Source organism: Ovis canadensis, chromosome 3, assembly GCF_042477335.2.
Source record: "Ovis canadensis isolate MfBH-ARS-UI-01 breed Bighorn chromosome 3, ARS-UI_OviCan_v2, whole genome shotgun sequence".
Classification (NCBI taxonomy): domain Eukaryota; kingdom Metazoa; phylum Chordata; class Mammalia; order Artiodactyla; family Bovidae; genus Ovis; species Ovis canadensis.
This window is the reverse complement of record NC_091247.1, coordinates 214,066,629-214,088,939: the sequence shown is the minus strand read 5'-3', so window position 1 is coordinate 214,088,939 and position 22,311 is coordinate 214,066,629. Positions and strand designations below refer to the sequence as shown.

At 44.6% G+C, this 22,311-nt stretch overlaps 1 protein-coding gene and 1 pseudogene across 3 annotated transcripts in view; one reads left to right on the top strand and one right to left on the bottom strand.

The window, feature by feature from the left end:
- The window catches only part of LOC138436428 (antigen WC1.1-like), a 30,635-nt pseudogene extending 25,820 nt beyond the window's left edge, over positions 1-4,815 (top strand).
- Positions 4,816-7,093: 2,278 nt separating this feature from the next.
- The window catches only part of LOC138437848 (antigen WC1.1-like), a 30,052-nt gene continuing 14,834 nt past the window's right edge, over positions 7,094-22,311 (bottom strand). For 2 of the 3 annotated variants that reach the window (XM_069585817.1, XM_069585818.1), the window contains 13 exons: positions 21,649-21,957; positions 21,239-21,556; positions 15,233-15,325; positions 14,819-15,133; positions 13,427-13,741; positions 13,029-13,070; positions 12,626-12,940; positions 11,857-11,976; positions 11,356-11,451; positions 11,062-11,145; positions 9,665-9,811; positions 8,593-8,742; positions 7,094-7,351 (listed from right to left, as the gene is read on the bottom strand). In XM_069585817.1, the coding sequence (XP_069441918.1) occupies positions 7,233-7,351; positions 8,593-8,742; positions 9,665-9,811; positions 11,062-11,145; positions 11,356-11,451; positions 11,857-11,976; positions 12,626-12,940; positions 13,029-13,070; positions 13,427-13,741; positions 14,819-15,133; positions 15,233-15,325; positions 21,239-21,556; positions 21,649-21,957 (2,423 nt within the window). In that variant the 3' untranslated portion in view covers positions 7,094-7,232. The remainder of the gene's footprint in view (positions 7,352-8,592; positions 8,743-9,664; positions 9,812-11,061; positions 11,146-11,355; positions 11,452-11,856; positions 11,977-12,625; positions 12,941-13,028; positions 13,071-13,426; positions 13,742-14,818; positions 15,134-15,232; positions 15,326-21,238; positions 21,557-21,648; positions 21,958-22,311) is intronic. The other variant, XM_069585819.1, reaches the window with a different exon arrangement.

Below are 22,311 nucleotides of genomic sequence, written 5' to 3'. Positions count from 1 at the left end.
TGATCCCTTGGTCGGGAAGATCCCCTGGAGGAGGAAATGGCAACCCACTCTAGTATTCTTGCCTGGAGAATTCCATGGACAGAGGAACCTGGTGGGTGACTAACACTTTCACTTTCACCTACTTCTGGCCAATTCCCCTGCTCCAAACTCCTACTTTTTTATGGTTGTAAGAATTACATTGCCAGCCCTGCAACTGCCCCCAGTAAGTATAGTGCCAGAATTCCTGGGCAGGATAGATATTCAGAGTCTTGGAACCTGTTCTGTGGATTCTGTGACAATGAAAGAGAGGGAAGAGCTTGAGGAGCCCCTCACTGGTGGGCACCCCCACCAGTCAATGAACCAGAGCATTATGGTGGGGAACTCCTCTGACTTGGTTCCCTGTGTCAGAGGGTTCTCATGCCCAGGGGTCCAGGGGAGACTGATTCCCATGTTACAGAATCTAAGGTCTCCCATCTGCCTTTAAGTGTTGCTCCTCATCAGTGAGGTGTGGATCCCAGGACTGTTTGATGCCCAAGGAGAAGGGATGAGCCAGGTTCTCAGAGGCTGTCTTGGCAGGGCAGCTCCCTGATAACCCCTGGCTCTGCCTTGGGGCCACACTGGCCAGAGTGAAGTTGACTCATCTCAGGACGAGACCCAAGGGAGCCCAGTCATTGTCTGAAGCTGGAACACCATCATCTGGAACTCCCAGAAATGCTGGCTCAGGGGTTTCTCTGTGCCCAGGACCTTGTCCACACCCTCTTGCCTTATTCTCCTTAGGGACCAGAACAACCTCAAATCCTCTCCCCGGCATCTTCTCCCTGCCTGAGGTCCTCTGCCTCATCCTGGGGGCCATTCTCTTCCTGGTCCTCATTATCCTGGCAACTCAGATGCTCAGATGGAGAGCAGAGAGCAGAGGTGGGCTTCAGGGGACCTGGGGACCAGGGAAAGTGTGCAGGCAGGAGATGGGGCAGGTGTGAGGAGGGGAACCTGGGCCAGGTCTCTGTTCTGAGTCTGTAGACTCCATGTGCTCTGTGCAGCACTCTAAAGGCTGAGTGTACAGAGGTTCTTAGGACTAGGGTGTGAACTCTCATATGATGTGGGCTCTTCTGTGAGAGAAGAAAGAGTTGAGCCTGAGCTGTGGATTCAGGTCAGATGAGGAGAGAAGGTGCCAACACGATGCATGGGGTGGATGATGCTGAGGTCCCAGCAGCCCATGTGAGAGCACCGGGGAGATGAAGGGTGGGCCTGCTGGATCAGGGTATCTGGGAAAGCTTCTCTGACCTGCTGGGGGATCTCTCAGCTTTATCCAGCTATGAAGATGCTCTTGCTGAATCCGTGTATGAGGACCTAGATCACCTTGTGTCACAGAAAGAGGATCTTCTGGTCAGCCCAGGTGGGTGTCTCTGCCTGCCCTCCTGGCACCTCTGGTTGTCACCACCCACTGGCTGTGCACGTCTTCTCAGTGTCTGCAGACCTCACGTATACCCCAGGCTCACAGAGGCAGCTCTCCAATGTGGCAGGATGGCCTCTCAGAGCCCCATGAGCCCTGAGCCTCCATCTACACTGCAGGAGACAGGCCCATCTCCATGTTTCTTAGTCTTAACACATGTTCCGTGGGTGTCAGGCAGGTCATTTCTGTGTATTCTGTGATGTTTTTCTCCACTTTACGATTCCTGTCCGATGACTCAGTGAATAAAATGCCGTGTTACATGAGAGACGATGAAGACAACCATGACCACAGATCTGCTCCAGGTAATAGAGGTGGACCCGCTGCAACTGGAGGCTGGGGAGGAGAGTTTCCCTCATAGAGATGAGACGCAAGGGAAACAGTCTTCCTTTGATGGATCAGAGGGATCCCTTGTGTCCAGATGGGGTCTGTTCTCCCCCTTCTTTAGCTGTTCTGCGATGTCTTATGCTGGGGCTGGGCTCTCTGTGTCCGTAGTCACTCTCGTTCAGTCACAACAGGCACATATTTAAAAGAAAACATTATCTGGAAACATCTCTAAAATCATTGTGGGTGGTGACTGCAGCCATGAAATTAAATAACACTTGCTTCTTGGAAGAAAAGCTTTGACAAACCTACACAGTGTGTTAAAAATCAAAGACATCACTTTGCTGACAAAGGTCCATATAGTCAAGGCTATGGTTTTTCCAGTAATCATGTACGGTTGTGAGAGCTGGACCATAAAGAAGGTAGAGTGCTGGAGAATTGATTCTTTTCAATTTTGGTGCTGGAGAAGACTCTTGAGAGTCCTTTGGACAGTAAAAAGATCAAATCAGTCAATATTAAAGGGAATCAACACTGAATACACATTGGAAGAACTGATGCTGAAGCTGAAGCTCCAATACTTTGGCCACCTGATGGGAACAGCTGACTCATTGGAAAAGACCCTGATGCTGGGAAAGATGGAGGGCAGAAGGAGAAGAGGGTTGAGATGGTTGGATGGTGTCACCAATTCAATGGACATGAACTTGGGAAAACTCTGGCAGATGGTGAGGGACAGGGAAGCCTGTCATTTTGCAGTCCTTGGAATCGTATAGTCAGACATGACTCGGTGACTGAACAACAACACCTGGAAAACATAATTTGTCAAAATTGTATAGTAATGCTCATTGGTATAAGAGTTGCTTTGAGATATGTAATTTTAATCAGGAAATAATTGTTGTTGTTGTTGAGTTGCCCGGTCATGTCTGGCTCTTTGTGACCCCATGGACTGCAGCACGCCAGGTTTCCCTGTGCATCATCAGCTCCTGGAGCTTGCTTGAACTCATGTCCATCGAGTTGGTGATCCTATCTAACCATCTCATCCTCTGTCATCCTCTTGTTCTCCTGCCGTCAATCTTTCCCAGCGTTACGGTTTTTTCTAATGAGAGTTTTTCACATCAGGTAGCCAAAGTATTGGAGCTTCAGCTTCAGTATCAGTCCTTCCAGTGACTATTCAGGATTGATTTCCTTTAGGATTGACAGTTTTGATCTCCCTGCAGTCCAAGGGACTCTCAAGAGTCTTCTCCAACACCACAGTTCAAAAGCATCAAAGAAAACATTCAGCCTTCTTTGTGGTCCAACTCTCACATCCATACATGACTACTGGAAAAACCATAGCTTTGATTATATAGACCTTTGTTGACAAAGGAAGTATTGAGATGTATAAAATCATTTGTTTGGTTTATGGGCACACCAACATGAAATACAACCTTAGAAAAATTCTATTGCCACAAGGAGTGACTGGTACCTTTGTTTAGTGGCTCAGAAACTCTGGGTCAGAAGGCTTAGATATTTCCCAGGCCAACACACTTCCTGTGGTTCCATCTGACCCCTGCTCTGTCCTTGGAAGCCCCAGATCAGAGGACTGATGACCCTGGTGAGGATTATGATGATGCTGAAGAGGTACCATTGCCTGGGGCTCCTTCTGCCTCTCAGGGGAGTGAGGAGGAAGTGCCCCCAGAGAAGGTGGATGCGACGAGCTCCTCTCAGACAGGTGAGTGGAGTTAGCTGATCTCCTGCAATCTTTGGTCTCTATCCTGGAAATGGTGAATTTGGGCTGCTCGGTATCCATCCCTCCTAGGTATTCCAATTTTGGATGACCTCAAATAGTTGATAGCACCATCTTGATCTTATTCCTTTCTTTAATGCTGTCAGACTCCTGGGGAGAGAGGAAGCACTCTAGTATTAGTGTCTGGGTCTGCATGACTTTATCCTTCATGTGCCTGCATTAAGACTTGTGGATTACTTGAGCATATTTACCTAATACAAAAATAGAATAACTGAATAACCTTTTGTGCTGTCTCATATGTGAAATGCAGTTAGAGATTTTAAAGACTATGTTAGTATTGGAATTTGTAAAGCATTTTTATACTTTAAAATGCACTCTGACCATAGGTCAACCCAAATATGTATAAAGCAGATGGTATATATGGTCCTAAAAATCAAAAGCATGATGGTGGATTATGGACTCGGAATTTGGGGGCAGGTTCATGTCAATCTGCTCCAGACATTTCAGCGGCCAAGGAAATACACTCATTCTCCATGAAGGGTATTTCTCCATCTGAGGTTCATGTGTTTCCTGGGGGAGGGGCAACTGCAGAAGGATCCCGTGGTTGCTTTTTGTGGGCTTTGGGGAACACAAGTCAAGACCACCAAGAGCAGAGTTGGACGGTCAGTGAGGAGCTGAGATTTCTCCAGATGTGATCTTCTACCCCCCTCTCCTTGTTGATTCAGACCTGTTAATTATGAAAAAAGAAAATTTTACACTCCTTCTAGAGATTCTTCCCTTCTTGGGCATCTCCTTGGTGATTGTATAGCCAGTGAACAGATCTCCTGTAATCCAGGATTTCCCATTTAAGTTGAGACCTCAATGGGCTGAATCCTTTTTTTTTTTGTGGGGGGGGGGGGAGGGGCAGTGCTGCAAGACTTGCAGGTCTTAGCACCTGAAACAGAAATTGTACCTGGGCCACAGAAGTAAAAGCACCAAGTCCTGACCACTGGACCACTAGCCAATTCCCGGGCTGGATCCTGAGAAGACAGCCCTGATCCATCCTCACTGAAATAAACATGAAATAGCCTCAGCCTCCCTGAGCACACTTGGATCCCAGGGATGCTTTGTCATCATCATTTACTTGACTGACTTCCACTGCAGGGCTCTGTCAGGTCCCTTTGTTTCAGTTCTAATCAAACTTTTTGTTCCTACTTCAGGTTCTTCTCTGAATATCTCTAGAGAGGCGGCTGATCCTAGGGAAGAAGAGAGCCCCTGGTCGCTCCAGTGGGAGGAAGTGGACACTGGATACGATGATGTTGAACTAAGTGCCCTGTAAACATCCATAGTTACTTTCCCATGATGTATTAAATATGAGATATTGTCTCAGATATTCTAATTGCCCATATTTCAATAGAGTAGTGCTGACCTATAATTGTATTGTATGGAAATTGCTCATAATGAAATATTCTCAATAAAGTAACTTTTTGCTTTGTTGACAATGGCAAGATTCATTCCAAATGCTCTTAGAGGATTGGTACTCAATCACAATTTCCTTCTAAGGAAATACCAGATGAGTGAACTGACTTGTCTCATCTCCCCCAAATGCTAATTAAGGCGTGACTTCACTCAGGCTCAGAAATGCCCCAGGTCACTCTTCCTTAGACAGCAGATTCTAAACTTTGTCCACACTCACACCTTTATTCTTAGCAAGGTGAACTTGTGTGGGGGGCAGAAATCCTGAACCTTCCTATATCCTCTTCCCCTTCTCGGAGATGTCACACCATCTGTTTTTATTCAGTTATTGGGCACCAGATGGGGTGTGAGTTTCAAAGTCAAAGGTAAGAAATTGGCTGGTGGAAGAGAATGCATACAGCTTTCCTTACCCTGCCTAAATTCTCAAGGCCAATTAAAAATCTCACTCTACATAGCTACCTCTTCCTTTTTATCTCCCATTCCCTAGGTTACTTTTTTTCATTTTTCCTCAAGTGCATACAGACTCTCTATCTCTCTTCTCCCATGTCTAGCTGGTTATCAAATCCTTAAATCCAGTCTTGCCTCTCCATCACTTCCTGCTACTTCCTCAGGATGTTGTCATTTCTTGTCCGTCCAATTATCTAGCATTTAAAGTGAATTACATCAGCTTGTATCTCTCTCCAAGTTGATGAAGGGCAAATTGGTGCTAACTCATACCCTGTATCCAGGTGGGACAAAGAGAAAGTGTTAGTCCTTCAGTCATGTCCACCTCTTTGCCACCCTGTGGACTGTAGCCTGCCAGGCTCCTCTGTCCATGAGATTCTCCAGGCAAGAATACTGGAGTGGGTTACCACTCCCTTTTTCAGGGGATCTTCCCCACCCAGGGATCGAACCCAGGTCTCCTGCCCAGCAGGCAGATTCTTTACCATCCGACCCATCACTGAGGGGCATCAGGTGGGATAAAGGGGCAAGAAATTGGAGAACAAGACAGAGGGGATCTAGAAGAAGGGATATAGACAGAAAGATCAGGAATTTTTGGCTATTTGAGTTTTATTCATGTCAACGGAGGAGTCTGATATGACTGAACTCTTAGAGGAAGAATTTCAGACCAATAAGCTTCTCTGAAAACATGTTGTTTAAAGAGTCCTTTGATCTGGTAACTGTTGAAAATGTAAATGTGATCCTGCTGTGATTCTTCAGGGCAGAGAGAGCTGTCTTGTAGGGGTGATCAAGTAAACAATACATTTCCACAATACCCCTGACTCCTGTCCCATTCCATTGTGGACATGTGGAGAAGCTGCTGAACTAATATAAGACCTGAGAGTGCTGGCCTGAGTATGATTTGTGGCCAACCTGTTATTTAGTTGATGGCCCTGGATGATGTCCAGGGCTCCAACCTACACTCATGCTTGTAATCTCTGTAATTTTTTTTCTGTGCTGGGGATTCGAGATTCCTAGGGCTTCTCCAAGTGCAGCTCACATGGCCATTTGCCATTGGGAAGTGATGAAATAAGTGACAGAGTAAAGTGTACCCATCAAGAATGTTATATTTTATTCCTGATTCATGGTATCCATGAAGCCAAAATAGCTGGTTACTATAATTCTGGGTGATAAAAATCATATAAAATTATGGGAGAGGAGAGGAGGACAGGACTTCCCACCTAGACTTGGCAGAGTCTCAGGATGAGCCTATTATGGATTGAGTGCTCAAAATCAGCCAGGAGTTGGTGAATAGACTTTTGGACTGTTTAGATCAGGGAGATGAGGGCAATCATTCCAAGTTATCCACGTGGCCTGTGAAGGGGCCTTTTGTGAGGGGTGGTTTTGGAGGGTTTATCATTCCAGGGTCTGTCACAAAAACTAGAAAACTTCTCTGCAGAGTATTAATTATGACAAGGCAGCTAGAATGTCATGTGGGGAAAGTATTTACAGGAAATTCTTTCCTATCAGTAGTGCACTTAACATGTTAAGCTTGGAGGCCTGTCCTATGTTATTTGAGAAAACCCAGTGAAAGTCTCTAGATTTTTCTGAAACCTCACAGGCACTTACCACCCATAAATACTTTATTCTGGCAGAGTGGAGTAAGTTACAAAGCCATGAAAATGTCAGGGATTGTTTCATGGCAACTTTCAGTGTAAAACCCTGTGTCACAGGTAATGACATGATTTCTACAGAGGAAAAAAAAATGCCTTTAACCATAGTTCCATGTAAAAACAATAATTATGAAGAAGACAGGATTCTCATTTATTTGAGAAACAATATAACAGAGACATCTTTCAAGAATTTCTTGCTTCAAACATGGCGCTACATGGTGCTAAGGTCCACATCATCATATCCAGGCTCTTCTTGTCTCAGGACCAATGAGGACTCCTTCTCCTCCACCCCAGAGTCGACAGCTTCTCTCAAAGACTTCAGAGAGATGCCTGAAACAGTAAGGAGAATCTGGTTTTAGTGGTGACAAAATGACAAGACACAACCTTTGATGGAAGGATAGCAAAAGGGGCCACAAAGTATCTGAGGTGAGGGGGAGCACCCAGCATTGTCTATAAATCTAGATTGAGCTACTTCATACTGATTCAGCTACTCAATACAACATCTAGTCTGGACCTTGGCAGTTGGAAAGAAGATGGACCAATAATGGCAAGGAGTGGAAAAGAGATGTGCATGCCTCTTCTACACCCGGCGGGTCTGATTTCTCAAGAAGTGGAGACAGGAAATGACCTCTGTAGAGTGTCTCAGATGCCCTCTTCTGAGCACCTCAGCAACAGAACCAGCCTGACCTACAAGCTTCATGAGAACACTCTGGGTCCTCTGTTAGATGCCAGAAATGGGCAACTCAACCAAATTTCACAACCTTCTGCTCCCCAGGGACCACATCCCCACATATAAGCGGAAATCTTAGTCCTTAGGAATGAGGGTCTTCATCTGGCAATTGAAATGAGAGAAAATTTTCTCTTGGTTCCCATCTAGTGCTGAGATTATGATTCTTTATTTAAGGCTATTGCAGATTCTGTTTTAATAGTGAGCAATCAACTTTAAATATATGGTTACACAGATTCCTCAAAACAAGTTTTATAGCTCATAAATTTAATGTATACCTTCATTAAAAACATTTCAGATTAGTTATCACAATTTGAAAAATCCCCAAATTTATTGTCAGAACATATATTTCAATTTAGGGTATGAAAATGGGAACAAAGCCTCTGTTACTCATACAAATGTGCCTTTATCCAATTGATGATGGACATGGACAAGAGAACACAGTATGTTCTCCTCTCAGAAGAGATGAAGTAGCTCCAATATTCCAGAGATAAGGAAAAGTCAATAATACCTGGTATATGTGGTGCATGCGTGCTCACTCGTGTTTGACTCTTTGCAACCCTGTGGACTATAGCTCACAAGGCTCTTCTGTCAACATGATTTTCCAGGCAAGAATACTGGAGTGGGTTGCCATTTCTTTCTCCAGGGAGTCTTCCTGACTCACGGATCAAATCCAAGTCCCTTTTGTATCCTGCATTGGCAGGCAGAGTCTTTACTACTGCACCACCAGGGAAACCCAAACAAGGCTGCCCCAAGTTCTGATAGTAAAGAAACACTGACTGTTAGTGAGTCAAACTCATCTTCTCCCTGATGATGAAGTCAGGCTACTGAGCTGTCAACTCACCAGTCTGGGAATACCTGGAACCACCTCTATCGTCTGGGAAAAAGTTATTCTCATTCGTCCCAGGGAAGAAAGGATTTATGGGATCAATAACATCCACATCAATATCATCATAATCATTTCCTATGGTATTGATGTTCTGTCCCAGAGGTTCTGAAAACAGACAAGAACTTAGGTGAAAAAGCAAAATATGAGTTGGACTAAGTGATGCTCCAAATCCCTTCTGAGGCAGAGATTCAAATAAAAGACAAATATATACTCCATATTCCAGGGCTGTTGAAGGCATGTAGTTTATCTCAGTGTGCTCAGAAATCATTCAAACCTTCTAAATATTCCAATATATCAGGGTCAATCATATTTTTCTAATACGGTCTCTCATATCATAAAGCATCAACAAAATCTATAATGCTATGAGTTTCAGGTACTCTTTTTGAGCATGTGGTACAGAGTTGTAATACATACTATGCACATAAAAGTGACTGGGGAGCATGAATCTGGACCAAGAGAACCCAGGTGTCTGTGTGCTCTCTGAAGCTCTGGGAGACACAGAGCTGGTGGGAGAGGAATCCTGGACATCTGTTACTCAGAGACAGGATATTCTATCATCCCAGTCACAGGACGCCTGGGTTTCAGTCCCTTCTAGTTCTTGCTTGACCTTAGGATCCAACCTCCAGAGGTTGTCCATATTTACTAACTGGAGAAGATCCAGGAAGGCATTCTCCTTTCTCTGTGTGTGTGAGCATGCTCAGTCATGTCTGACTCTTTGTGACTCCATGGACTGTAGCCTGCCAGGTTCCTCTGTCCATGGGATTCTCCAAGCAAGAATACTGTAGTGGTTTGCCATGCCCTCCTCCAGGGAATCTTCCCAACCCAGAGATCAAACCCTATCAAGACACAAGACACCCTCTTGTGTCTCCTGCATTAGCAGGTGGAGTCTGTATCACTGCACTACCCGGGAAGCCCATCTAGGTATAAGAGGCTACCCCAATTACGACAACAAGAAAAACTGACTGTTAAGTGGGTCAAAACTCATCTTCTCCACACGATGAAGTCAGCTACTGAGCTGTCAACTCACTTATCTGGGAATAACGGGTGCCACCTTTGTCCTCTGGGGAAAAGTTATTCTCATTCATCCCAGGGAAGAAAGGATTTACAGGAACAGGTAACTCATCGGCATCATCATAACCATTTCCTGTGGTGTTGATATGCTGTCTCAGAGGATCTGTAAACAGACACGGACTTAGGTGGAATAGCAAAGTATGTGTTGGACTAAGTGATACCCTAAGTCCCTTCTAATGCAGAAGTTCAAACACCTGATGAATATAGACTCTATATTCCAAGGTCGTGTCAAAGGCGTATTTGATCTCACTGTGTTCAGAAATCATTTAAATCTTTTAACTATTTCAATGTATCAGGGTCAGTCATATTTTTCTAACACGGTTTCTCATATCGTAAAGCATCAACAAAAGCTATTATGCTATGAGTTTCAGGTACTATTTCAAGCATATAGTACAGATTTGTAACACATACTGTGCACATATCAGTGACTGGGGAGGATGAATCTGGACCAAGAGAACCCAGGTGTCTGTGGGCTCTCTGAAGCTCTGGGAGACACAGAGCTGGTGGGAGGGGGATCCTGGACATCTGTTACTCAGAGACAGGATATCCCACCATCCCAGTTACAGGATGCCTGGGTTTCAGTCCCTTCTAGACCTTGGTTGACCTTAGGATCTCACCTCCAGGGGTTGTCCATCTTTATTATCTGGAGAAGACCCAGAGAGGACATTCTCCTTTCTCCAGTTCCTTGTAAGTAAGAGTTTCTGGTAATTGGTAATTAACAGCACTGATCACTGCATATATTCCAGGGCTTATCAATAGCAATATTTTTGTCTCAATATATACAAAAATCCATGAAATAATTAGAATATCAGACTGATTCTGGATCCAACTATAGTTTCCAATGTTCTCTTTAGCCACACAATTTTGAGTTTGTCAGTTTCAGATTTTTTTTAATGGCCTTAAAATATTTAATGGTACATTAGATAATAATGTACTATTAGATACATGCATGCTCAGTTGCTTCAGTCATGTCCAACTCTTTGAGACCCCTTGGACTATAGCCTGCCAGGCTCTTCTGTTCACGGGGATTCTCTGGGCAAGACTAGTGGAGTCGGTTGCCCTGCCCTCCTTCAGAGGATCTTACTGACCCAAAGATCAAACCAGCATATCTTATCTCTCTGCATTGGCAGGCAGGTTCTCTACCACTAGCGCCACCTGGGAAGCGCTACGCATTCAGTCTGTAACTGGGGAGAAGTGGCTGTGAATAAAAGAGAACTATTTCTGAGGTCATAGAGTGGGCAAGAGAGGGAAAAAGTTGTTGTGAACTAGAGAAAAGAGATCCTTCCCATCTTAATCACAGGAAGAGATCCTCAGACAAGATTCCTCCTTCACATCCAAGGGAAGACCTGCTACCTGGGGCAGAGTTGGGGTCTCCATCCTCTCCATTGTCTCCTGTGTAATATGGCAGCTTAGTTGCTGAGTCATCAGACAGGTTACCTGGTAGGGAGAAAATCATCACAGAAAAATGAAAACCTCTGTCCTGTCATCGTAGGACGCCTGCTGTCATAGTTTAGAGGAAATATTGAGACTTCAGACTTGTAGAGAGAAGGCTTGGAACTCCATGTGAAGTTGGCTTAGTAAGGTTGGGTCTCTGTTGAAAATAACACACAGCCAACTCATGATCAGAAGGGAGGGCATGGGACTTACCTTGGCTGTCCAACAGGTCCTTCTTCCCTGGTTTTATGATGTCATCAATCTCCTGGTACACGGCTTCATCAACAACATCTTCAAAATCAGATACCTCTGGGAAAGTAGCATGAGTTAGAGACTGACCCTGGAGTTAATCCCTTTATCAACAGAAAAAGCCTTCAGTGCTCTCCAGCATTGACCCTTGGGAAACCACTTTGGGCTGCTCAGGCTCCTTTCTTAGCTACATGGAACAGAACTAGATTTCTTGACTCTGATCTTGATCTCACACTCAATATCCACTGGCACTGTTCACACAGGAAGTCATAATTCTCAAGAAATTTTACATTCGACCCAGGACCAAGGATTCCATTCTTTCAAATCCTGTTGTCTACAGTAGAAAAGGTGGGATTTTATCAGATAATGAGCATGGAGACCAATGCTTGTGCACTTCCTTGATGTCACAACAGACTCAATCCCTTTCCCACCACTTTCCAGATCATTAACATCCCTAAGGCCCACCTTGGTGCTTTGCTCTCCATCTGTGTAGCTGAATCCCCAGGATGATGAGGACCATGAAGAGAAGGGCTCCGAGGATGATGCAGAGGATCATGGGAAGGGAGAGGATGCCAGGGTCTGGAGCTGAGTCAAAGTGGACCATAGGGTTTTAGGAGGGTCATAAGTCCAGAGAAACCCCTCTGTCCTCATACTGGTCCTCTTCTGAGTCTTCAAGACCATGAAGCCACCATTAAGATACAATGGGTTTGCCTGAACCCCAAGATGTGATCAACACAGGTCTTTCCCTGAGCTATGTCAAGTGTCTTCTCATTCTGGTTCTAGAGGATTGTTACAGGATGAAAGTTGGTAAAGCTCTGGAGCACTTCAGCTGCCACTGCTCAACAGGACTGTAAACATGAGATTGATAAGGTTTTCTGTACTGATATGGGTAGTTTTGTTAAAATATAAAGATATATAGTGCAGGCTCCTGAAAATATGGGGACTCTTCAATCACACTGCTCAGAGCAGCAGGACTACTTACTTCCATGGCTGCAGGGAACTGCTGTTCTCTCACCAGGTGAGAAGGAAAAAAGGAATGGATTACTGTACTGAGTTGATCATCAGGTTACACCTATCATTATGGGCATATCATTCTCTCCCAGATCCCAGGAAATCAGATAATATCTTTTCCTGGAGCCAGAGCACAAAGCAGCAGGTTATCCCAGGAAGTGCTCTGGATACAAACTCACCCTCGCCCTCCACTCACTAGGGCGGACCCGAGCCCCTCACTCACCAGAGCACCTCACACCAGCGTCCTCCTCGTGCTTGCAGTCGCTCTGCCCCCAGGGCTCCGCAGCACAGTCCCACAGGGAGGACTCCCGGCCCCCGCACCGCACCTCGTCCAGCCAGATACTCCCGTTTCCAGGGCCAAATGCCGCAGCCCGCACGGCTTCCAGGGCCTGGCCACAGCCCAGCTGCTGACACACCACCTCAGCCTCTGCCAGGCTCCAGGAGTCATCGCACACGGTGCCCCAGGAGCCGCTGTGCCAGACCTCCACCCGCCCTGAGCACTCGCTGTCTCCTCCCCTGAGCCGGAGCTTCTCCCTGTCTGAAAAGGCAGCAGCCCCTCTTGTGACTCCCCTGGTGGGAGGAAGGAGCCCCTGGGAGCCACAGGGGAGGGGGCGGGGCTGACGTACCTGTGCAGGGGGCAGCAGTTGGACAGCTCTGGTGTTTCCCTCCTGTAGGAGCAATGATGAGAAGTGCTGGATGAGGGACAGCTGGGGCTGGTCTTGTCCCCAAACAAGATTATCAAAGGTCCTTGGCTCAATCCAAACAACAAGTGAAAGCAGAGGCTTCATCATCTAATCAGCTGAGACATTAACTGCATCTTGACGCAAGCTGAAATTTCTTTATCTCTTTGCTGTTTACCAGGTCCATACCCCACAACGAATACAAATACATGGAAACAGACAGAAACACAGCCCACCTTTTTCTAGATTCAGCCTAAATTCATCACTTAGACTGGAAAACATAAAATCACACTAACAACATCCTATGGGCTTGGGACAGACACAGAAACAGAACAGTAATTTACCTGCACATGAGATATAGGCTTCCTCCTTTGAAGAGCATGAGTTGTAATTCCAAGGGTCAGAAGGACACTGCCAGAGAGAGGTATCAGTTTTCTGACAACGGATTCCATCTACCCACCGGGGTCTAGAACCTTCCCTAAGAGCAACTGAAGTGTTGAGACTTCCACTGTTCCCACAGCCAAGCTGTCTGCAGATCATGGACATGGTGATGTCTTCCATGGGGCTGCGGCAGACACTGCCCCAGGTCCCGTTGTAGAAAACTTCCAGCCACCCAGCACACTGCTGGTCCTCACTCACCATCCTGAGGGCCAGGAAATCTAAGATTGAAAGGGAGAGGAAACAGGACATAGTGAACACCCAACTCTGTGCTCTGGGTTTTCCTCTCTCCAAGAATTTATGACTATACATCCCTGACCTAGTTGAGATGTCCACTAGGTGACAAGAATGCCATTCGTCTCCCTTTCATCTCAGTTTGTCTTTTTGTGTCTATTTCTACCACAATGATGCCATGGATGTGAACAGAGAGAAAGACCAATCTGGGTACCTGCAAGCTGGGGGAGCTAGATCCTGCTTCCTGGTAAAATCTAAAAAGGATCTGTGAATGGGATGTGATGTGGATACTGGGGTGGGGGGTGGGTAGGCAGAATAATGAACCCACAAATCTCTACATCATAATCTGTGGAACCTGTGAATATGTTACCTTACATTTGAAAATGGACTTTACAGATGTTATTAAGGTAAAGACTTTGGGATGGTGAGATTAAGCTGGAATATTGTGAATTAACCACCTGAGTCCAGCCTAATCACCTCATTATTCCTGGTATCCTTAGATGGATAACCTTGCAAAGCTCCAGTTGGAGGGAAATGTAAAGAAAAATGCTCAGAAGAGACATAGTTTGCTATAGATCTGAAGAAGAAGAGGGCTCTGAGCCCAGGAAGGAGGTCGCATAGAAACCAGGAAAGGCTGGGAAGGGAGTCCTCCCTGTGCCTGCAGGAAGAACGCAGCTCTGTGAACACGAGGATGCTGGCCCACAGAGACCGTCAGCAGACTCCTAGCAAACAGAACTGAACAGAGTAAATCTGTGCTTTCATTACAGCATCAACGGGATCTCTAGACTTTACTACCACAGGGAACTGAAGAGAGAGCTCTGCTGTTGTGTGGAAACAGTAAGAAACGGCTCTGCCAGGAAACACTGCTGAGAAGAAAGAACAAAAACGTCAGCCGCTGCAGGAGGCAGTGAAAGCACCTCATCTTCACGTCTGCTGGAAACACAGGCTCCATGGGAAGAAGCCTCCTTCTCTGGTCCTTTCAGCATCTCTCCCTCAGGGCTCAGAACCCCATGCTCCAGCACCCTCCCATATTCCCCAGCCTGTGGACAGTGTGCAGCGCGGACCTGAGCAGATGACCCCCGCGTCCTGCTTGTGTCTGCAGTCGTGCCGCCCCCAGCCTCGGGAAGGGCACCTCCACACATGGGACTCATTTCCTGTGCAGTTCAGGTCGTCCAGCCAGATGGGCCCTGATCCCGCCCCAAAGTGAGCAGACCTCGTGGCGTTGAGGGCTTCTCCACAGCCCAGCTGCCTGCACACCACGCGGGCATCGTCCAGGTCCCAGCCATCATCACAGATGGTGCCCCAGGAGCCCTGGTCAAGGATCTCCACTCTCCCAGCGCAGGGTCCGCCCCCGTCCACCAGGCGGAGCTGTCTGCTGTCTGAGGAGAGAGAAATGGGACAATGGGGCGGTTACTGGGTGGTGAGGGGGGCGAGGGGACAGGGGGTCAGAAGGGTCTTCTGTCCTATGGGACCCTCACCTGAGCAGTAGGGGGCGCTCTCCTCTGGGGATGCTAAGGCTGCTGGTTCAGACACGGGGTACTTGCACTGGGGTAGCACCTGGGTCTGGTTTCCTGCAGAAACAGCAATGATTAGAGGGCTGGGAGGTTGAACAACTGAATACTGATTTAAGCTAAATAATGATCTAGTGATGGAGCCTGAGATGGGAGCTATAACATAGCAGCAAAGTTAATGTAATTTTAATCTCTATTGAGAGTTCTGTGTTTTAGAATGCCAAAACTTTTCTTTTACGCTATGCATTGCCCTAAGAATAAATTACATGTGTCTTTCTGAATTATGGTTTTCTCACTGTTTATGCCCAGCAGGGGGGATTGCTGGTTCATATGCTAATTTTATCCCTAGGTTTTGAAGGACTGTGACTCAGATCCTGAACTCTTATTGCCAAATTTAGACTTAAATTGAAGAAAGTAGGGAAACTACTAGACCATTCAGGTATGACCTAAATCAAATCCCTTATGATTATACAGTGGAAGTGAGAAATAGACTCAAGGGATTAGATCTAATAGACACAGTGCCTGAAGAACTATGGACAGAGGTTCATGACGTTGTACAAGAGACAGGGATTAACCATCCCCAAGAAAAAGAAATGCAAAAAAGCAAAATGGCTATCTGAGGAGGCCTTACAAATAGCTGTAAAAAGAAGAGAAGCAAAAATCAAAGGAAAAAAGGAAAGATATACCCATTTGAATTCAGAGTTCCAAAGAATAGCAAGGAGACTCAAGAATGCCTTCCTCAGTGATCAATGCAAGGAAATAGAGGAAAACAATAGAATGGGAAAGACTAGAGATCTCTTCAAGAAAATTAGAGATACCAAGGAAATATTTCATGCAAAGATGGGCACAATCAAGGACAGAAGTGGTATGGACCTAACAGAAGCAGAAGATATTAAGAAGAGGTGGCAAGAATACACAGAAGAACTGTACAAAACTGATCTTCATGACCCAGATAATCATGATGGCATGATCACTCACCTAGAGCCAGACATCCTGGAATGTGAAGTCAAGCGGGCCTTAAGAAGCATCACTATGAACAAAGCTAGTGGAGGTGATAGAATTCTAGTTGAGCTATTTCAAATCCTGAAAGATGATGCTGTGAAAGTGCTGCACTCAATAAGTCAGCAAATTTGGAAAATAGCAGTGGCCACAGGACTGGAAAAGGTCAGCTTTCATTCTAATCCAAAACAAAGACAATGCCAAAGAATGCTCAAACTACCACACAGTCGTACTCATCTCACACACTAGCAAAGTAATGGTCAAAATTCTCCAAGCCAGGCTTCAACAGTACATGAACCATGAATTTCCAGATGTTCAAGCTGGATGTAGAAAAGGCTGAGGAACCAGAGATCAAATTTACAATATTCATTGGGTCATCAAAAAAGCAAGAGAGTTCCAGGAAAACATCTATTTCTGCTTTATTGACTATGCCAAAGCCTTTGACTGTGTGGATCACAACAAGTGTGGAAAATTCTTCAAGAGATGGGAATACCAGACGACTTGATCTGCCTCTTGAGAAATCTGTATACAGGTCAAGAAGCAACAATTAGAACTGGACATGGAACCACAGACTGATTCCAAAAAGGGAAAGGAGTATATCAAGGCTGTATATTGTCACCCTGTTTATTTAACTTATTTGAAGAGTACATCTTGAGAATGTGGGGCTGGATGAAGCACAAGCTGGAATCAAGACTGCCAGGAGAAATATCAATAACCTCAGATGTGCAGATGACACCACCTTTATGGCAGACAGTGAAGAAGAACTAAAGAGCCTCTTAATGAAAGTGAAAGAGGAGAGTGAAAAATTTGGCTTAAAGCTCAACATTCAGGAAACTAAGATCATGGCATCTGATCTCATCGCTTCATATCAAATTAATGGGGAAACAGTAGAAACAGTGGCTGACTTTATTTTCTTGGGCTCCAAAATCACTGCAGATGGTAACCTCAGCCATGAAATTAAAAGATGCTTCCTTCTTAAAATAAAAGTTATGACCAAACCAGACAGCATATTAAAAAACAGAGACATTACTTTGCCAACAAAGGTCTGTCTAGTCAAAGCTATGCTTTTTCCAGTAGTCATGTATGGATGTGAGAGTTGGAATGTAAAGAAAGCTGAGCGCCAAAGAATTGTTTCTTTTGAACTGTGGTGTTGGAGAAGACTCTTGAGAGTCCCTTGGACTGCAAGGAGATCCAACCAGTCAATCCTAAAGGAAATCAGTCCTGAATTTTCATTGGAAGGACTGATGTTGAAGCTGAAGCTCCAATACTTTGGCCACCTGATGTGAAGAATTGACTTATTTGAAAAGACCCTGATGCTGGGAAAGATTGAAGGCAGGAGGAAAGGGGATGACAGAGGATGAGATTGTTGGATGGCATCACTGACTCAATGGACATGAGTTTGAGCAAACTCCGGGAGTTAGTGATGGACAGGGAGGTCTGGTGTGCTGTGGTTCATGAGGTTGCAAAGAGTTGGACACGACTGAGCGACTGAACTGAACTGAACTGAACTGATATTGTTCTCCATACTGGCTGTATCAGTTTACATTTCCACCATCAGTACAAGAGGGTTCCCTTTTCTCCACATCATGTTTAGTAGTAATCATTGTAGATTTTTTTAATAATTACCATTCTGACTGGTGTGAGGTAATACTTCACTGTAGTTTTGATTTGCATTTCAAGAAGGAGGGGATATATGTATACATATAACTGATTCACTCCTTGTACAGCAGAAACTAACACCACATTGTAAAGCAATTATACTCAATTAAAAAAATATGTTACATCAGTTCAGTTAAGTTCAGTCTCTCGGTCGTGTCCGACTCTTTGTGACCCCATGAATTGCAGCACGCCAGGCCTCCCTGTTCATCACCATCTCCCAGAGTTCACTCAGACTCATGTCCATCGAGTCCATGATGCCATCCAGCCATCTCATCCTTCGTCGTCCCTTTCTCCTCCTGCCCCCAATAATCTATCTCTAATTAAAAGATGCAAAATAAAATCTTTTTTGAAGGATTTCTATAATTTTCTACATCTACGTCTATCATTTTAAAAATACTTACATAAAAGAGATCTCCTGGAAAACCAAGAGGAAAAAGGAGACATTGGAAAGTATTCCCAAAGGTATTCAGCTACTAGAGTTATCTGGCAGAGAATTTAAGTAGTCGTGATTACAGTGATTATAGAATTAGTTGACAAGATATATCTTGTCAAAAAAATGATAACAAGAAAACAAATAAAAATTCTAGAGCTGAAACTTGCTGCTACTGCTGCTGCTAAGTTGCTTCAGTCGTGTCCGACTCTGTATGACCCCAGAGACGGCAGCCCACCAGGCTCCCCCATCCCTGGGATTCTCCAGGCAAGAACACTGGAGTGGGTTGCCATTTCCTTTTCCAGTGCATGAAAGTGCAAATTAAAAGTAAAGTCACTCAGCTGTGTCCGACTCTTAGCGACCCCATGGACTGCAGCCCACCAGGCTCCTCCGCCCATGGGATTTTCCAGGCAAGACTACTGGAGTGGGTTTCCATCGCCTTCTCCAAGAGCTGAAACTTAATAACTGAAATTAAGAACTAGAGAATGAGTGTATTGGCACATTAGATCAGCACAAGGAAGAAACAGTAAAATAGAAGATCAGAGGACAAATATTCGTCTATTTAGAATGCAGGTCACATGGTAAGTATCCGGGTTATATTGCTGTGTAACAAAGTTTTCCAAAAATGTTAGTAGCAGTAGGAGAAAAGAAAACAACAACAACAAAAAAACCCAACAGCTTCATTTTGCTTAAGACTTCCTGGGTCAGTAACTTGAGACAGACAAACTTGGCAGTTCTGTCTTGGGATTTTCATGTGGCTGCACTTAGATGTCATCTGGAGCTGAAGTTGTCTGAGAACTTGACTGAACTGTGGTTACATAAGGAAATTCCCTGTAGTAGTTTAAGGGTAAAGGGACATCATGTCTGCAATCTAATTCAGAAAGATTTTACATATTCAGGGAGAAATGGGGCAAGCGGCAAACCAAGAGGGAAAGAGAAAGACAGAAACAGACAGAGAAAGGAAGGTTAAAGTGAAATACCAACACTGGGAAATCCAGGTGAAGGTCATCTGGAAAGTTTTATTATTGCAACTATTCTTGCAACTTTTCTGTAAATCTCAAATTAGGTCAAAAGAAAAAAAAATTAAAAGGTGAAAACAAGGCAGAGAAAATTCATTGCTCAGACACTTACACAGGGAAAAAAAAAATACTAGTAACATTAAAAAATAAAATGCCTAGGAGACAAAACCTAGTAGAAGATGAGCAAATCTTCCGAGAGAAATTCAAGACTGAATTGAATAGAGGAATGTATGGTGTCAATGAGTTGGAAGACTCAACATTACTATAGTCAATCATCCTCAAATTAATATTTGGATTAAATCTAATCTCAGTCAAAACACCTTAAGCGTTTTTGGTGAAAAATGATAAGCTGATTCACAAGTTTATACAAAATGCAAAGACCAAGAACAACCAATACAGTTGGCAAGACAAGCAATGAAGACTAAGCATAAAGTAATTCCTATAAATTAAAAGTTTTCAGACTTATTATAAAGTTACAATAATTAAGGAAACATGCAAGGGTATACAAATGATACAATGGAACAGAGTAGAGAGTCTCAAGAAAGACTCAGACATGCATACCCTTCTGTTTATTACAAAGTGGCAATGCAATCTGGAACAGTGTCTTTTCAGAAAGACCTGAGTCAATTGGATGTCTGTATGAACCCTGACAATTATCTTACACAGATATCCATATCAGAAGGAAAGTACAACATGCAAGAGATAAATAATTAAACTTCTATACAATACTCTCAGAGAATGCTTTTATGTTGTAGGCAGAGTTATTATAATGCGGGAGACCTGGGTTCAGTCCCTGGGTTGGGAAGATCTCTTGGATAAGGAAATGGCAACCCACTCCAGTATTCTTGCCTGGAAAATCCCACGGACGGAGGAACCTGGTAGGCTACAGTCCATGGCGTCACAGAGTTGGACACGACTGAGCAACATTTACTTTGTTTTAGAGTTATTTGTAAAGGGATATGAGAAGCACTAAGGGCTTCCCTGGTGGCTCAATGGAAAAGACTCTGTCTGCCAGCACAGGAAATGCAAGAGACTCAGATTCAATCCCTGGACTGGAAGATCCCCTGGAGGAGGAAACGGCACACCACTCCAGTGTTCTTGCTGGGAAATCCCACGGACAAAGGAACTTGGTGGGCTACAGAGCATGCAGTGGCAAAGAATGTAGCCACTGTAGCCAAATGACAGAGTGACTGAGCAAGCGACTCAAACATTAAATAAAATAGATAAAATAAGAAAATAAATTAAATAAATTAGATACAAAAGGAAACATACTGCATGATTTTATATACACTTCAAACACTGATGAAGTATTCTACGGTAGAAGTTAGTAAGTGATTTTCACTGGAGAGGAGGGAGAGCACAGTTATGGGGAGGCAACAATAATTCCGTGGTGCTGGGAATGTTCTCTTTGTTGACTTGGACTGGAGAACATGACTGAAGTCTACACTTATTGCTTATACATTGTTTTCTATGACCATGTGTAAATAACAATGTTGTTTAAAAATATATTATTCCTCCTCCCTCTCCTGGGAGGGGTGTTCAGGATGGGGAACACGTTTATACCTGTGGCGGATTCATGTTGATGTATGGCAAAACCAATACAATATTTTAAAGTAATTAACCTCCAATTAAAATAAATAGATTTATATTAAAAAAAAGAAATAGCTCATCTGGAATTCCATCACCTCCAAAAATATATACATACATTATTGCCCTGACCTGAAAAACAAAGGAAGAATAAGAAGAACCATATTTCACCATAGAATATCTGACTTTTGAAGCCAGTTTTCCCTCACTCTCTGCTCTTGGAGACATTTCACTCCAGGAGCATCCTGAGTACCAGTAGTTCTTGTCCCCCTCTCTTACCTGAGCAGATCGCAGAGGCCGTGTTGCCATGGGAACAGTCAGGGACACCCAGGGCAGTCACAGGACACTCCCACAGGAAGGACTCCACCCCCAAGCAGTGAAACCGGACTGTTGAGATCTGATCACCTCCTTCCATAAAGTGTGGTCCTCGGGGGGTGGAGATGGCAACTCCACAGCCGAGCTGATGACAGACAACATTGGCATTGGCCAGACTCCAATGGGAGGCACAGAGCGCTCTCCATCGTCCAGAAATGTTCATCTCCACCTGCCCCTCACACTGAGAGGTCCTGTTTGTCATGAGCCGGACTTCTGAGTATGCTGGATATGAGATGACAGGATTTCAGCATAATCTAATGATTTCTCACCTGAACAGAGTGTGCAGGGAGGTTAAGTCCTGACATGCATCTCACCTGAACAGACAACTTGAGCAGCTCCACTGTGGTGACAAGGGCCCTCTGGACAGGGCACTCTGGGGCAGGACCAGAGCTCAGGCTCCTTCCCCTCACACCTGAACTCTTCAGCCCAGACCTGGCCATCGGACTCTCTGAAGGGCACGTGTCCCAGGACAGATACAGCCTTGCCGCATCCTAGCTCTGCACAGATAACCTGGGCAGTGGGGAGTGCAAAGTTCCTATCAGACACTGGGATCCAGTCTTGTTCGGAATGTACTTCAACTCGCCCAGAGCAAGGTCTAGCTCCTCCAGCTAGACGCACAAATCCTGAGAGAAAAACAACAAACCTAGTCAATGTTCATGGACCTTGCTTGACAATTGAAAACAGTATGTCCCAGGCATCACTGTAAAAGCTTTTATTTCCTAGGACAGGGAAAAGGGAGAGAATTTGACAATTATCATCATAACTGGATTTTCATATGCAAGTCTCTGAAGATAAATCCAGAAGGATTACAGGGTCAGTTTGATGGCTGAATCCCAAGAACATATACTTTGAGATTGGTTAAAAATGTGAATTCCTTGGTCTTGGAGCCTGGACAGATCTGGCCTAAGACAAATCATTGGAACAGCTGAATACCAGGAACACATATTTTAGCATTGGTTGGAGAAGAAAATTTCTTA